This window comes from Liolophura sinensis, chromosome 6, assembly GCF_032854445.1.
Source record: "Liolophura sinensis isolate JHLJ2023 chromosome 6, CUHK_Ljap_v2, whole genome shotgun sequence".
Lineage (NCBI taxonomy): Eukaryota > Metazoa > Mollusca > Polyplacophora > Chitonida > Chitonidae > Liolophura > Liolophura sinensis.
The window spans coordinates 63877399-63894184 of record NC_088300.1 but is presented as its reverse complement, the minus strand read 5'-3'; the positions used below and the strand labels follow the sequence as shown (position 1 = coordinate 63894184).

Genomic DNA, 16786 nt, shown 5'->3' with positions numbered 1-16786 from the left:
GCAGAATTTGAAACGTACCGATCATTTCCAATTAAGTTGAGAAGCAAAAGTGTCGATTATAAGAGAAGTACAGTTGTAAATGATGACAACGTCAGTGTGTCTGTTTTTGTCAGGAAGGAAACAATACTTCACGTTACAGATACGCGTTATGCAAGCGTTGGCATAGATGCATCTCTTATTTTGGAGAAACTGCAATATTTTAACACAAGGTACTATAGTACCGGTAATATACTGGTGATCTACAGATATGTCAAAATACAAATAAACTTATAACATACATATTTGTGTATTAGTTCATCGGATCTGGGATCAAACCCCGGTCGAGTCACTCCGAAGATTTTAAAAATGGTACTTGTTGCTGCCTGACTTGGAGCTCAATCAGCGCTAAGAGGTTAGAGCAAGGAAGCAGGACTGGTTGACCCAGTGTCGGTATCATGTGACTGGCGAGAGCATCATGTCTGGTATCTTTGGCTTAATATTTTAGTGGAGACAGCACACTTTTGTATACACCTCATAGCCCCTCTTCATCTCATTTCTTGATGTGGGATATTTAAAAGTATGACATTAATTGATGAAACTGAATCCATCGAGATGCACTCCCTTACCCTTATAAGTTGTACTGGATCGAGATATACTTGAGGTACATCTGAGGTGTACAATTGGGGTGTAGCATATCAGAACTGAGGTGTGTCTCAGGTATGCTTGAGGTGTATGTGAGGTGTGTTGAAGGTGTATCTGAGGTACTGCCAGTTATGCAGATTAGTACCTATAGTACACCACACTGGAGGTGTACTGGTAGTCTGTAAATTTTCGGTAAAAAATATGACGCCTGAGGTACAGCTGAGGAGGTGTATCTGAGGTACAGCCGAGGTACATGCTTATGGGCATGAAGATTGATGTACATTGTTTTCACTTTTATTTTGATAGAAAACAAGCTCAAAAAACTTAATTATTGGCTTTATAAATTATAGATAAATTTAAGTTTGTGAGTGCATGCTATTTTTTGTGCACAGTATCTGCAAATCTGCAAAGCTGATTTACGACAGCAACAGTGATATACATTTACATAAGGCTTTCTAGCTGTTCTAGATGTATATCAGCTGTAGTACTGTATGCAGCATGATCTTCTAGTAGCTCGGAACTGTTCATGTGTCATTTTAATCAAATTTGTAATTAGATTTTTATAAATACATGTCCAAGGTTCTGACCTCTATATTGAAAATAAATAATTTTTTCACGAGAAAATTTTAGTGTAAAAATTTTGCATGTGTTTGTTGAGCTGTTTTGGATTTCATAGTTGAAAGAATGAATCGATTATTATGGTTTAACATCAAATAGGCAATGTTGCAAGCTATTTTGTGGCAAGGATATATAGTTGAAGTAGTACATGTACTGTAATTCTTTAACCTTTTCGCATGTTTACAGGGTGTTTATTCAAGCATATTCTGAAAGCAATTTTCTGAGTCGACTCATAAAATTATACTTTTAAAAATGTGCATAAATAGTACTGAAAGTTGCTCTTTCATATGTGCAAAGTTGGAGAATCAGGGTGTTTGCATCCTTATTACATGTAAGTATTTTCATGTCTGTAATATAAGACTGCTTCCTCTCCAGCCGTAAGTGGGAAGGTCTTGCAGCAACCTGCGGATGGTCGTGGGTTTCCCCCGGGCTCTGCCCGGTTTCCTCACACCATGATGCTGGCCACCGTAATATAAGTGAAATATTCCTGCACCAATCAAATAAATAAATAAATAAATATAAGTCTAGGTTAGATCATTATCATAACTGGTTGATTAAAGTATGTGTATTTAAGTTTTTATTTTTCTGGTCACACACTACAGCTCTATTAAGCTGCTCACTCTGGCCAAGGCACTGGGACCATGTTATGTAAGATTTGGAGGTACAGATGAAGATAGGCTTGTGTTTGGAAATGGCCTGAAGCGGACAGGACTTGGCTCTAGACAATCTGGTCGCTTCAGTGCGACAGGTAAGAGGCCTGAAGCGTGTAGGGCATGACTCCAGACAATCTGGTAGCTTAATTGACTGTGACAGGTGAGTGGCCTGAGGCAGACAGGACATGGCTGTAAACAATCTGGTAGCTTTACTGCTACAGTTAAGTGGCCTGAAGCAGACCGGACATGGCGGTAGACAATCTGGTAGCTTCACTACGTCAGGTAAGTGGCCTGAAGCGGACAGGACATGGCTGTAGACAATCTGGTAGCTTCACTGCTACAGGTAAGTGGCCTGAAGCGGACAGGACATGGCTGTAGACAATCGGGTAGCTTCACTGCTACAGTTAAGTGGCCTGAAGCAGACCGGACATGGCGGTAGACAATCTGGTATCTTCACTGCGTCAGGTAAGTGGCCTGAAGCGGACAGGACATGGCTGTAGACAATCGGGTAGCTTCACTGCTACAGGTAAGTGGCCTGAAGTGGACAGGACGTGGCTGTAGACAATCTGGTAGCTTCACTGTTACAGGTAATGTGGCCTGAAGCGGACAGGAAATGGCTGTAGACAATTTAATACCTTGACCGGAACAGTTAAGTGGCCTGAAGCAGACAGGACATGGTGGTAGACAATCTGGTAGCTTCACTGCGTCAGGTAAGTGGCCTGAAGCGGACAGGACATGGCTGTAGACAATCGGGTAGCTTCACTGCTACAGGTAAGTGGCCTGAAGCGGACAGGACATGGCTGTAGACAATCTGGTAGCTTGACTGCGACAGGTAAGTGGCCTGAAGTAGACAGGACATGGTTGTAGACAATCAGGTAGCTTGACTGCTACAGGTAAGTGGCCTGAAGCGGACAGGACATGACTGTAGACAATCGGGTAGCTTCACTGCGTCAGGTAAGTGGCCTGAAGCAGACAGGACATGGCTGTAGACAATCTGGTAGCTTGACTGCGACAGGTAAGTGGCCTAAAGTGGACAGGACATGGCTGTACAGAATCTGGTAGCTTCACTGTCACAGGTATGGACTGTTATGCACATTTACAGACACCTAAACTCTGCTGATTGAATGTCTGCCTGGGCACCATAACCCACTGACTTAATGGTTTCAAATCATGTCACTCGGGTTGATATGTTAATTTTTTTTCGAAGATTTTATCACCTGTTCACATCTGTTAACACATTATGTCTATTGATGTAAACAGCATGCTCTTTTCAAAGAAGTACAAGACAACAGATAAAATGTTGCATTCTATAACTAGTTTTGATACATGTATGCTGAATTTTGACCCAAAAATATTATAGAAATTTCCATGAATAATGTGCTTAAACATTTTGTTTTCAGCTTTCTCCATTGTCACACATGTTTCAAGAATTAAATTAACTTTAAAGAAAAACAAAAAGCAACACGGACTACATCTGCTTATAGCAATAATTAAAATTTTCTGGGATAAAGCAATGGTGATATTATTCGAAAAATAAAAAAAACAGTAAACCACCCCCACCCCAAAATAGCAAAACACGAGCATTACAGATCAGTAAAACTTCATCACATTCCAAGTGTTTGAAAGTTATGAGAGCCACCATTTTCAGAGTGGTTTGTCACTGCATAAAATTGAACCTCAGGGAAATTGGTCAGTAGGCATGATCTGTTTCTCATGTGACTTCACTTTCAGAATGGGATCAGATCAACAAATTTGTGTCTGATGTTGGTTGGCACCTTGTGTTTGGACTGAACCTGTTGTTACGAAATGGCTCCTCGTGGGATCCGTCTAATGCTGAGGCACTGATGAAATACTCCGACCAGAAAGGATATCAAATGCATTTGGAGTTGGGAAATGGTAGGATATGTGAATAGGTAGATGGGTGGTTATGGTTAATGACGTAAAATTTCACCCCAAAAATTGACTTTTTAGAGGTAAAGAAATATTAGTATTTCTAGTAACCTACATGCATCATCTTATCAACAAAACCTCAAAATACCTTTCTAAGATCCACAAATCTCTAAGATTCAGGCAAAATGTGTGACTTAGCCATGGGCGAAATTTTTGGTCGTTTACCTTAGAAATGTAACTTGATCTTTTAACCGTTTCCCTGCCAGTGCATTCAGAATAACTTTAAGTTGGACATAAATGTTAACATACATGTAAACAAGTACCAGGGTTGAAGTGAAAGATGTCAAAACTTCAAAATGGCTGCGTGTAAAGATAACTGAGGACTGTTGAAGTTACTCTTATTTCTTCATTTTTTTTTCTTCAAATGATAAGAGTTACCATATGGAACTTTGACATATCATGCCAGTAATTTTTTTCTCCACAATCTCAGTATTTAATGTTTGGGTATTTCATTTATGTGCATAAGTACAGATTGCCTTGGTGAACTTCAGAAGAATCTCTTACAAAGATGACATAGATAGAAGGAAATCTCAAATTTATAAAGTTCAACTCAGAATCGAATCGAATCGAAAAAAATTCAGATAAAATGGCCTTTAATTAATTCTGTGTTTATTTTCCTCTAATTGTCCCAGAGCCTGATCTGTTCCAGCACGAATTTAACACCACTGTGAACCCTAGGCAAGCAGGGCGAGATTTTGGTATTCTGCGAACACTTATGCAAACCATACCTTCTTATAAAAGCAGTCTTCTGATTGGCCCAGATGTGACAAGACCAATCAAAACAGAGTATGCAAACAGGCTGTCAATCAGCAGTGTGGATTATTTAAAAGGGTAAGATACTTTAATATGAGGCATGACGCCCTAAAAAAATTTTTTACCTGTTCACACTGTACAGTATAAACCAACCTTTAGTGAGAGAAAAGGAGAGATGAAACTGTGACACAGGTGTTAACGAAGGTGTCATGTTAGTGTCAAAGGAAACCTTTTTTTGTTAAGCTTTGGATTAAGTTTAATGTAGTCACTAATTGAACATTAATGTTGGCATGTTGGCTTAGAGAACCTTGAAAATGGTCCAAAGGCTACTGCTGAGCCTAAGGAGAAGTAATTCATCACTAGCTTATAAATACCCAGTTTATGGGTAGAGAAAGCATAAAAGTAACAAACTTCAAGTGAAGAGTGCGAAAAGTTAGTTGTGGATCTGGTCTTCAATATTCTTTTTAGATTTTTGTTTCAAGAGAAAAAGACTCTTGGAAATAGTGTTTGTATGGCGGGTATTTGGGACCATCTTTTGGTACATATAGTCTTTGTGTAATAATGTTATGCATGAAGATATAACATGTTTAATAAATAATATTAATATTTCCATTAAAATTTCATATTTTCAGTTAATATGTGTTCATCCAGGATTATGATCATATTTACATTTTTAATATGATTCTGAATATTATCATAATTCATATTCATGCCTATGTTTGGGTATAAACAACAAATTTATATTCAAATAAATTTATGTGACATACATCATTTTTTTTAGAACATTATCATGCAACGACGATACATACCTAAAGGTTGTCCCAAATACCCACCTCATAAAAATATTTTCAATATACTCTTTTCTCCTGAAAAAAAAATTAAAGAAAAAACATTAACACCATATTTGCAAATAAGATCAATAGAACTGTCAGAACCAGGCAAAGTGTGGAGATTAATCTTTGGTAGAATTTTACCAGTATTTCATTTTCTGTAGTATTGGAGCCTATTTTTTATTACTCTTTAAGAAGTTGATGAGAGCCATACATACAAGTCTTGAACCTTTCCAACCACCTCTGCAACCAATTAGGTGAAACATCCTGGGTGAACTATGGGGTGTAGAGAAATGATTTTGTGCATCTTTGGTGACACAAACAGGTCAATTTTAGCGTCATTTTCACAATAAGTGCACACATAAATTCAACTGAAAAAATTGCTTTAGAGGTCGAAAAAGTTAAAAATTTACAGTATGTGATAACTGTCCTGTGTTATACAGGTTCCTCCACACAGGTGCTCAGTTTGTGGATGTCATCTCCTTTCATCAGTAAGTCTTTCCAGCCCAACCCCTTCTTGATGTATATATGTATATATATATATATATATATATATATATATATATATATATATATATATAAGAATTTCCTTTTCACTCCTACTTACTGAGCTAAGTTTCCTACTGATATAACTTAGCTGATTAAGTAAAAACTTCTTTTTTATATACACCTTTATTCAAAAGAATAGCCACATTGGCTAAAACTTTATATAACTTAGAACCTAGTATTGAGCGAGTGAGTGGGTCAGTGAGTGCGTGGGGTTTAATGTAGTACAATTTTTCAGTAATATGACTATGAAGAAGTCCTTAGAGTGCGTGTAATGTGCCCCCTTGTTGCAGGACAGATTTCCACCACTATTTTATCTAGTGCAGCTTCACTGAGATGCCTTACCGAAGCCAAGTAAGCCGCCCCACCCAAGCCATTGTACTGATATGGGTTAACCAAGTTGTTCCACTATCCCCATCATGTTGAACGCCAAGCGAAAAAGTTATAACTTCCTGTTTTAAGGTCTTTGGTGTGAGCGGACCCAGGATTGACCCTGGATCAACTGCCTCCTGAAGCAGATGCTTTAGAATCTGGTATTGAAAATATGCTGGCCCAGTGCGGATTTTAAACTACCAACTTCATGACCCAGGAGCCAATATGGTCACTGTGAATTTTAAGTCCAGCTCATGCTGGCCTTCTGTCGAGCAGTACATGGGAAGGTCTGGCAGGAATCTTCAAATGGTTGTGGATTTCCGGGCACTTCTCAAGCCATAAACCTGATCACTATCATGGAAGTTAAAAATTCTTGACTGTTAAATACCAATCAAAGGAATAATTAGAAAAAAACATTTTTGTTGCAAGTTACTATGTGAGGAGCCAGACAGCCACGGCTGAGGACTATGTAGATCCTACAATACTGGACAGCCTGCAGGGGCAGATAACTCTGGCTCAGTCCATCATCAACTCCACCTCACCTGGTGGCAAACGTCTATGGCTTGGGGAGGCGGGGTCGTCATCTGGCAGTGGAGCCCCTTGCATTTCAGACAGATACATAGCTGGCTTCACGTAAGTAAGCTGAGCATGGGACATGTCTGCTTGACATGTGGGGAAGTTCATCAGCAATAATCAAGTAAATAAACAAAAAAACAAACAAAGAGACATATCCCTCCATAACATGTTGGTTTGTTACTGACAAATACATGTATTTCCACTGAAGTGTATTAAGGTTCATCACACTGACTTGTTTTGCTAAAGTGTCCCACTCGCAGCTGATCAGGTGACGGGTGAAATCTGTGAAAAATATTTTAAAAAAAATGTGTGAGATAATGCACAGATAACTAAATGAGACACAATTATGTAGGAGAGGCCTCCGTGGCTCGGTTAGTGCGCTAATGCAGCGTATTGAGCCGGGAGCCTCTCACCAATGTGGTTGCTGAGAGTTGAAGTCCAACTCATGCTGGCTTCATCTCCGGCCGTACGTGGATAGGTCTGCCAGCAACCTGTTGGTTTCCTCCCACCATAATGCTGGCTGCCATTGTATAAGTGAAAAAAATATTGTTGAGTATGGCGTAAAAGATCAATCAAATAAATAAATCAGTTATATTTTTTTTTTATTTTTATCTTGAAAATTTTAGATTTTCAAGATAAATTTTCATTTGAATTCCTGTTTACAGGTGGTTAGACAGGATGGGATTATCAGCAGTGAATAGGGTAGATGTGGTAATCAGACAGTCTTTCTACAAGGGCAACTATGCAGTGATAGACCGTTTGGACTATACACCATTCCCAGTAAGTAGTCTGATCTCCAGTACAACTGTAGGTAACTTTTTGACACTGTGGGGTTCTGTGAGGGGCCTTAGATGGTTCAAGATGGTCAGGCCCTTGACCATTGAGGATGTGGTGTGTTCAAATCCGATTTCTAGTACGGATGCTGCTACATCATCTGGAGTGAACATCAGATAAAACATTAGGGAATATCTCCAGTTTGTATCATGGATGCTGCTATAAGATCTGGAGTGAACATCAGATAAAACATTAGGGAATATCTCCAGTTTGTAGCACGGATGCTGCTATAAGATCTGGAGTGAACATCAGATAAAACATTAGGGAATATCTCCAGTTTGTAGCACGGATGCTGCTGTAAGATCTGGAGTGAACATCAGATAAAACATTAGGGAATATCTCCAGTTTGTAGCACGGATGCTGCTATAAGATCTGAAGTGAACATCAGATAAAACATTAGGGAATATCTCCAGTTTGTAGCACGGATGCTGCTATAAGATCTGGAGTGAACATCAGATAAAACATTAGGGAATATCTCCAGTTTGTAGCACGGATGCTGCTGTAAGATCTGGAGTGAACATCAGATAAAACATTAGGGAATATCTCCAGTTTGTAGCACGGATGCTGCTATAAGATCTGGAGTGAACATCAGATAAAACATTAGGGAATATCTCCAGTTTGTAGCACGGATGCTGCTGTAAGATCTGGAGTGAACATCAGATAAAACATTAGGGAATATCTCCAGTTTGTAGCACGGATGCTGCTGTAAGATCTGGAGTGAACATCAGATAAAACATTAGGGAATATCTCCAGTTTGTAGCACGGATGCTGCTGTAAGATCTGGAGTGAACATCAGATAAAACATTAGGGAATATCTCCAGTTTGTAGCACGGATGCTGCTATAAGATCTGGAGTGAACATCAGATAAAACATTAGGGAATATCTCCAGTTTGTAGCACGGATGCTGCTATAAGATCTGGAGTGAACATCAGATAAAACATTAGGGAATATCTCCAGTTTGTAGCACGGATGCTGCTATAAGATCTGGAGTGAACATCAGATAAAACATTAGGGAATATCTCCAGTTTGTAGCACGGATGCTGCTATAAGATCTGGAGTGAACATCAGATAAAACATTAGGGAATATCTCCAGTTTGTAGCACGGATGCTGCTATAAGATCTGGAGTGAACATCAGATAAAACATTAGGGAATATCTCCAGTTTGTAGCACGGATGCTGCTATAAGATCTGGAGTGAACATCAGTTGAAACATTAGGGAATATCAAAAGGTTCTGCTCAGCATGGTCATGATTTCTGTCTTGATGACTTCAGATTTATTTTGTTCCTAATACTAATAGTCAACTCTCTTAATAAGTTAGGGGTAAGGGCAAAATACATTTGTTATTTTCCAGACTTTGTTCACAGGATTACTGGCTGATGTTACTTTACAAGAGGCTTGTGGGTCAACGAGTTCTTCAGGTTGCCACTAGCAACTCGTCACGGTGGGTCAGGGTGTATGCTCATTGTGCCTGTAGCCAGAGCAGGTAAGGTGTGTCAGAAGGATCACTGTATGAGGTGTAGACGATATCTTTGTGAGTGGGTTCATATAAACCTTCATTGATATCACAGGTCCCAGTTTTGGACCTTCATTAGTGGTACACATGTTTGTGAAATGACGGATGCCAAACAATTATTATGTGACTTTATGAAACGTCCTTTCACATCATGTGTCTAGGCTATAAAACAAAGCTCAGATGAAGACATTTTCTGCACTTCACAGAAGTGACTTTGTTTCTTTTTTGTTAAGAGAAAGTTTCAGAGAGTGTATTTTGTTTCCTGATTCCACTTTAGTCATTTTTTTTCTATTTTTCAGATCCCAGTACCAACCAGGGGCAGTAACTCTGTACATTCTGAATTTGTACAAGACAGATGTGGAGGTCAAGCTCCCCCAGTTCCAGAAGTACGACCTTCATTTGTATCTGCTGACACCAGACGGGGCAGCTGGTATATTTTCGAGGTAATTTCTAAAAGAGGTAGATGACAGTTGTGACGCCATTTGCAGATTGTATGAAGGCACTGAATGTCACTGAACTTTTACCAATACGATGTGCATATCTGTACGATGTCCAATATGATGTGCATATCTGTACGATATCCAATATGATGTGCATATCTGTACGATATCCAATACGATGTGCATATCTCTACGATATCTAGTAGGATGTGCATATCTGTACAATATCCAATATGATGTGCATATCTGTACGATATCCAATACGATGTGCATATCTGTACGATATCTAATACGATGTGCATATCTGTACGATATCCAATACGATGTGCATATCTGTACGATATCTAGTAGGATGTGCATATCTGTACGATATCCAATAGGATGTGCATATCTGTACGATATCCAATACGATGTGCATATCTGTACGATATCCAATAGGATGTGCATATCTGTACGATATCTAGTAGGATGTGCATATCTGTACGATATCCAATAGGATGTGCATATCTGTACGATATCCAATACGATGTGCATATCTGTACGATATCCAATACGATGTGCATATCTGTACGATATCCAATACGATGTGCATATCTGTACGATATCCAATACGATGTGCATATCTGTACGATATCCAATACGATGTGCATATCTGTACGATATCCAATACGATGTGCATATCTGTACGATATCCAATACGATGTGCATATCTGTACGATATCCAATACGATGTGCATATCTGTACGATATCCAATACGATGTGCATATCTGTACGATATCCAGTAGGATGTGCATATCTGTACGATATCCAATATGATGTGCATATCTGTACGATATCCAATACGATGTGCATATCTGTACGATATCCAATACGATGTGCATATCTGTACGATATCCAATACGATGTGCATATCTGTACAATATCTAGTAGGATGTGCATATCTGTATGATATCCAATACGATGTGCATATCTGTACGATATCCAATACGATGTGCATATCTGTACGATATCCAATATGATGTGCATATCTGTACTATATCCAATATGATGTGCATATCTGTACGATATCCAATACGATGTGCATATCTGTACGATATCCAATACGATGTGCATATCTGTACGATATCTAATACGATGTGCATATCTGTACGACATCCAATACGATGTGCATATCTGTACTATATCCAATACGATGTGCATATCTGTACATGACATATGGCAAAGTTTTTCAGTAACTTTCCAGACTTCACTTCACTTCTCTACCCGTGAAACTGACAGCCATCGCGTGAGTGAAAAACTCTTCATTCTGGCAATACAATCAATTAAATAAAATAGATCAAAATGAATCAGGTTTAATATATGTCATACAAATTCAGAGTGAAAGAAAGGAAAAAAGAAGTTGATAGATCTTTATTGATAAACTCGACATCAAAAGAATTTATTCTTAAGGCGAAGATAAAAGTGGAAAACGTCACCTTAGAATTCATAATTGCAATTCAGTAAAAGTAAAAGTTCATAAAATTAAGTAGAAAATACAGTAATTAACGTGGAATTTTTTACCATCTAGTCACCCAGTCATACAGCTTGTAATGGAGAAGGTGATTGATTGGTGGAAAGTTGCTTTTAATTTACTGTAATAATTGTATAGAATTGAATTGAATTGAATTCCACATACTTTTTTACCTCTCTGCAGCAACATGATTGGTTTGTGAAAAATTCAAGGAAATGAAAGTTTTGTTACTTTAGTGTAGACACAGTTTTATCAGAAAAACCTCAAATTTTGTTTTATGTCACTTTAACACGCTGTATCTTGGAATAAATTTATAAAGTGGACAGGACAGTGTATTGTACAGGATGACGTTGTAATGTAGTGTGGTGTGTTCTGTATTTCAGAAGTGTTAGATTGGTACTGGAGATATACTAAAGATCATTGAGTGAGTCATGGAGAATTACCGCTCCAGTCCCGTTGCCCATGTGAACTGTTATAAATCTGTTTCTATGATAATTATCTTGTATTTTAGAAACGTGAGACTGAATGGACAGGTACTGGAGATGCTCAGTGACAGTGAACTACCCAGGTTAGAGCCTCAGACGTGGCCTGCTGGAAATCCTGTACACATGGAAGCCTTGACGTTTGGTTTTGTGGTTATACCTGATGCAAATGTAACTGTTTGCATGTGACATGTCATCATCATGAATTGTACAGTTTTTGTTCTTCATACTGTTTAATGGCATTTCCGAGCATAAATTAGGAACTCTTAAATAAATCAGATCTAGAGGTCCTGACATTTGACTTGGACCCGATATTTAGTTTAGATTTATTTATCTGATTGGTATTTTACGCCGTACATTTAATTTAGAGTTTTATGACCTTTGAAAAACAAAGTAACAAAGACGGAGCTCATTTTGGTACTAGATCTAGTACTAGATCTGTCACAAATTTAATAGCCATGAAAGTTCAAACGTATTATCGGGTACTCTCAACACTAAACCATTTACTGATCTGGACTTGAACTGATTCCAGACGGATGCTATTGGATGCCTTAAAGTGAGTTATCATTGATGCATGTATGTATTAAAATATATTCTCTGTATTTTATCATTGATGCATGTATGTATTAAAATATATTCTCTGTATTTTATCCTCACCCAGAGTTCATGTATTCCTGGAAAGTCATTGAATTTGAAATTAAAATTTCCAGACCTTGAAATTTGTGTAAAGGTCATTGAATTTTTTGGATGTCTATTCTGAAAATTTATTAAAATGACAAAAAACTTTCCAAACTGGATATAGACTGCTTGGTTTAGATTTCAGGTTCTTTACATTTAAAAGAAGCAAGGTTTTAATTTGTTGTTAATGCATGATAGCAGTGCAGAAGATTTGCAAATAGCTAAATGGTCAAATAAGAAGGTGGAAAGCATAGCATAATAATGAAAACCCTGGAAAAGCCATGAAATTCTGAAAAGGTCTCAGAAAGTCATAGAATTTATCAAGTATTGCAGTACATGAACGCTGTAGTCTCTGTGATCCCCCCAAGTTGTCAGTAGAGAGATAAATATGTGTATACATGTATTTTGATTCAGTGTGAGTCAGATGTGGAAACAGGTGGAGATTTTGATCAGGCTGTTGTGAGGGTATGGCACGTTAAAACAAAATGTGATCATTAAAAGTTATTTTTTTACACATCAATGTTTGAACTTTTTATGATTTCAAACAATCGGTACTTTAGCCGGTATTGCATTTAGCTAAAACATTGCTCCACGTATCATGAGTCAGACGAGGATGTAGGAGAGCCTGGGTGTTTATGTGAGTTGTGACGTCTACAGCCATATGCAACATTGAAAAATTTATGCTTTAGACCAGTCTTATTTTTCACACATTTTTAATGTAATTTGAATACAACTTAAAACACATTGTGTTTTTCAAAATTTTTGATGTGTTTATCAACATGCCCATCATGTCAACTGGTAATACAGTGTCAGTTATTTGTATATGCATATGGCACAATTTATTTCCATGTATGGAAACCCAATAACGTAAGTGGATATGTCTGTGTTTGTTGACAAAATGTTATTTTCCTTATTGTTGATTATCGATTACTTGGTGCTATCAAATAAATAATTTTATTATAAATTACCTCTTTTAACGTTTATGGCTTAAAGCTGTTAATAAATGGAACCAGTTCAGCACAACCACCATGGCAACACGTGGCAACTACCACTTTGGAGATGTTTCCTACATTGGTTGGATTGGCCAATTTCAGGGCATTCTAAAAAGTATAATCTGATAAAAGTATGTTTATTAGCCTACACAGAATAATGCCCTCAGAATTTGCTTGAATAAACCTCTTGCAAAGATGCGAAAAAAATGAAGAATTGCAGTATAATAGAAAGGGCCCAAATTTATCAAACGTCTTAAAAGGCATACATCAAGAATTCAACACCTTCACAATTCAAATGGTTTGCTCTTGGAAGTTAAAAGTTTGTACACTGATTCTTTCGTGCAGAATGTTGCACCGATGACAAATAGTAGTTGCTTTCTTGTTCTGAGTTTGGCTTTTTTACTTAAATCATGAATCGTTTAACAAATACGGGTCATGAGGTATATCCGGTTTACTATTTTGAGCTGCAAACTAAATGAGAAATTGTATTTATCTAGTCGTACTGGTGGGGTAATTGTCTTCTCACAAGCCAATTGCTATTCTTTCATGCAATATCTCTACATGGATCTAGCTGAGTAACGATGTTCACGAAAGGGAACACCTATGCATGTGAAGTGTAACAGTACCCTTTAGGCTGTCCATGTGTTTTTGATGTTTCTCATGTATCTGTCATTACATGTACTGTACATGTATAGCCTACAACTCTTAAAAAGATATTAATATTATGTTAACCAGTGCTACGTGTATAGTGGCGTCGGAAGCAGTACGACCGGTACGACCCTAACCGTACCACATTTCATTAACATAAAAAAATAATAATAATAAATAAATATAATACATCAAAAGTGAAGTGGAAGCAGTGTAATGGCAACTAACAATACACATGTGCGTTGTAAACTATTAAGCTCATAAAACTATAATGGATCTGTGTGAAGCATGAAAAACTCGAAAAGCCATTTCAGGACATCTTCAACCGTCTAACATCCCAAAGGTATTGCCATTTGGCATTCGTTTCATGGAATGATTTATAGTAAGCTATACTCGTATGGCTTTATCATGATTACCCGTGAGAACATAGAGGGTAAGTTTCTTGAAAATTCGCGGAGTACGTAGATTACATATTTTAGATTTATACGTCCATGTCACAAAAGAGTCGCCATCGACAGTAAATGGTGTTTTTAATTTTACCAGTAGGCCTACATCATTTAATTAGAAGTAAGTGTGGTCTACACAATCCCGTCATGCCAGTCGGTGGATTGAGCCGTATTGTAAATGTGCATACAATGCAAAACTTGGAAATTTAATTGCTAAATGTGATCGGCTGCAAGATAAATAAAATAGTGAAAAACAGGGACTAAGCCTACACTGTTGAATCTGTATATTTGTTCGTACATGTGTATACATTATGCCAAAGGTGGAATCCCTATGTGAAACCGTGTGATTTAATTTTCTATACGTGTTCACGTCGTTTAAACTGGCTATTTTCATTCCGTTGCCGTGGAAACCAGAAATATGACAGGCTACATGTAATTCGGCCCAGTAACCCTGTGTGAAACGGAATGACTACTATACTGTATTCGTACCATTCAAACCTTTCCAAGTTTCTGATTCACCTCTTTATAAACATAAAATGAAATCATTACCCGAAATGTTTAGAATTGTGATCAAGTCCTTGAAACTTATATCCAGGCGGTTCTCATCTTTAGGAACATAAAATGAAATTTTATCCGTTTCAATTTGTTGCGACTACAACCGTAACAGTCAATATCTCTGTATCCAACATACTGCTAGGTCTATATAGGCCTATGACACCAATTGATGTTGCAAATCACAGATAGGCAAAGGTATTCATTCACGTTTTACAAGAGTTTTAAACTACTGTAGAAGTTTGAAGTGGGTGGATTAAAATATTTATTGCACAACATGGCCCATTTAAGACCACTTATATACATGCAAAAGCAAAATAACTCAATTTCATATTTTATGCGTTGTACTTTGCACTGTTATCTCTCTTAGACCATGTAATTCCTGCAAATCTCGTTCACTGCGGGGCCAGTTATTTCTTTAAATCAACAAGCTAGTTCACCTATATATGAGAAAACGTACCAAAAATGAAATAATTATCTGAAGCGCTTTGACTTCTATTGCGATCACATATCGTTCATACTTGCTGTGTCCAGCAGGTTGCCATGGAAACCAGAAATTTCATAGAAACACCCCCAGTTTATAGAAGTCTGTAATTCATCTCAATATAAACCTGCATACCAAATATGAAACGGGAATTGTATATATGGTTAAAGTATACTTTAGAACAAACTGAATTCCGTCAAAGTACATGTAAATGCAAATTACACCCGCGTAATGTTAACTTTTGTGATGAAATATTTGAGTTCTTATTATTAAGTATGTCATTAAGTGTCATATTTTAACAGAATTCAGACGTATTTGGTTACTTCAGAAATAAGTTCATAAGACACCCGGCCAAATTGAAATGTTGGTTGAACCAGTCCTTTTTAATGTTTTGAGAACATTAAAACACTATAGCAGGGTACATTCGCTCTATTCAGTTTTGTGCTTTGTACTTTTTAATGGTTTATTTCTGAATAACTGAAATAATGTGTCGGTGTTTACACCTTCGAATCTGAGCTAAAAGCGGTTATACATGTTCTTTCACAGCTAGGTTTTATGTCCCTTTTCAGTTGTTTCCAGTGGTCTTCATCAGAACTGTGGAGTAATAAATGATTATGGCTTAACGCCACCTCGGCAATATTTCAGCCATATCGTGGCGAATTAATAAATACACTCTGCGAGAACTGCCGACTCTTTTACTCTGGCGACAAACCGATGGAACTTTTTTAACGGAAGTGACGTTGTCCACATTAATATGCCACAGGGCGACTTAATTTTCGAGAAACATTTACGAGAATTTTGCGTTGGACGAGGTCCTGCGCTGATGTATTACCGGTCTAAGGCGAACATTTTAACATCTTGGAGACAACGCATGGAGTGTCGGCCCTAAAGCTTTCTCTGGAAACCGGTATGATCTTGAATTCTATTCTAACTTACACAAATATAAGAGGATAGTTATTCCATGTGTCGATTAATATGATGTTTTCTTGAAGAAGCATCGCTGAACCGTCAATGACTCTCAGAGACATCAACTATCTGACGTAAAGCTTCCGTTAAAAAAAAACGTCGCAACTGTGCCTGTAACTAAAAGCCCTGACTTACCACGACACAAAATCCCTTAATGTACAGCGCAGTTGTCTTTTAAAAATAGCATTAGCCAATGCGACATCAAGTTTTGCTAATCAAGAGGCAACATGTCCCAAAGCACCCGTCCCTCACAATTGTATATATCGGATGTAAAACCCTAGCCAATCAAGAGACAACGTCTCCCCAAGTACCTCACAAAT

The 16786-nt window shown here is 37.7% G+C and overlaps 1 protein-coding gene across 3 annotated transcripts; it reads left to right on the top strand.

The window, feature by feature from the left end:
* The first annotated feature begins 549 nt into the window (after positions 1–549).
* On the top strand, positions 550–12112 carry LOC135468454 (heparanase-like). Of its 3 annotated transcripts, XM_064746721.1 has the most exons (10): positions 550–640; positions 1842–1987; positions 3624–3788; positions 4475–4673; positions 5869–5916; positions 6773–6976; positions 7585–7699; positions 9119–9237; positions 9567–9710; positions 11730–12112. In XM_064746721.1, exons 3-10 carry the CDS (start codon positions 3737–3739, stop codon positions 11887–11889), a joined length of 1041 nt encoding a protein of 346 aa, XP_064602791.1. In that variant the 5' UTR covers positions 550–640; positions 1842–1987; positions 3624–3736; the 3' UTR covers positions 11890–12112. The 3 variants fall into 3 exon arrangements, with proteins under 3 accessions (XP_064602791.1, XP_064602793.1, XP_064602792.1); XM_064746723.1 differs by lacking the exons at positions 550–640; positions 1842–1987 and having other exon boundaries at positions 3030–3788; positions 4492–4673; XM_064746722.1 differs by lacking the exons at positions 550–640; positions 1842–1987 and having other exon boundaries at positions 3030–3788.
* The last annotated feature ends 4674 nt before the right edge of the window (positions 12113–16786 follow it).

Coding starts and splice junctions, on each gene's coding strand:
- LOC135468454 (XM_064746721.1), top strand. CDS start 3,737: ATGAAATACTCCGACCAGAAAGGATATCAAATGCATTTGGAGTTGGGA. Junction 5,917..6,772: donor GATGTCATCTCCTTTCATCA/GTAAGTCTTTCC, acceptor TTTTGTTGCAAG/TTACTATGTGAGGAGCCAGA. Junction 9,711..11,729: donor GCAGCTGGTATATTTTCGAG/GTAATTTCTAAA, acceptor CTTGTATTTTAG/AAACGTGAGACTGAATGGAC.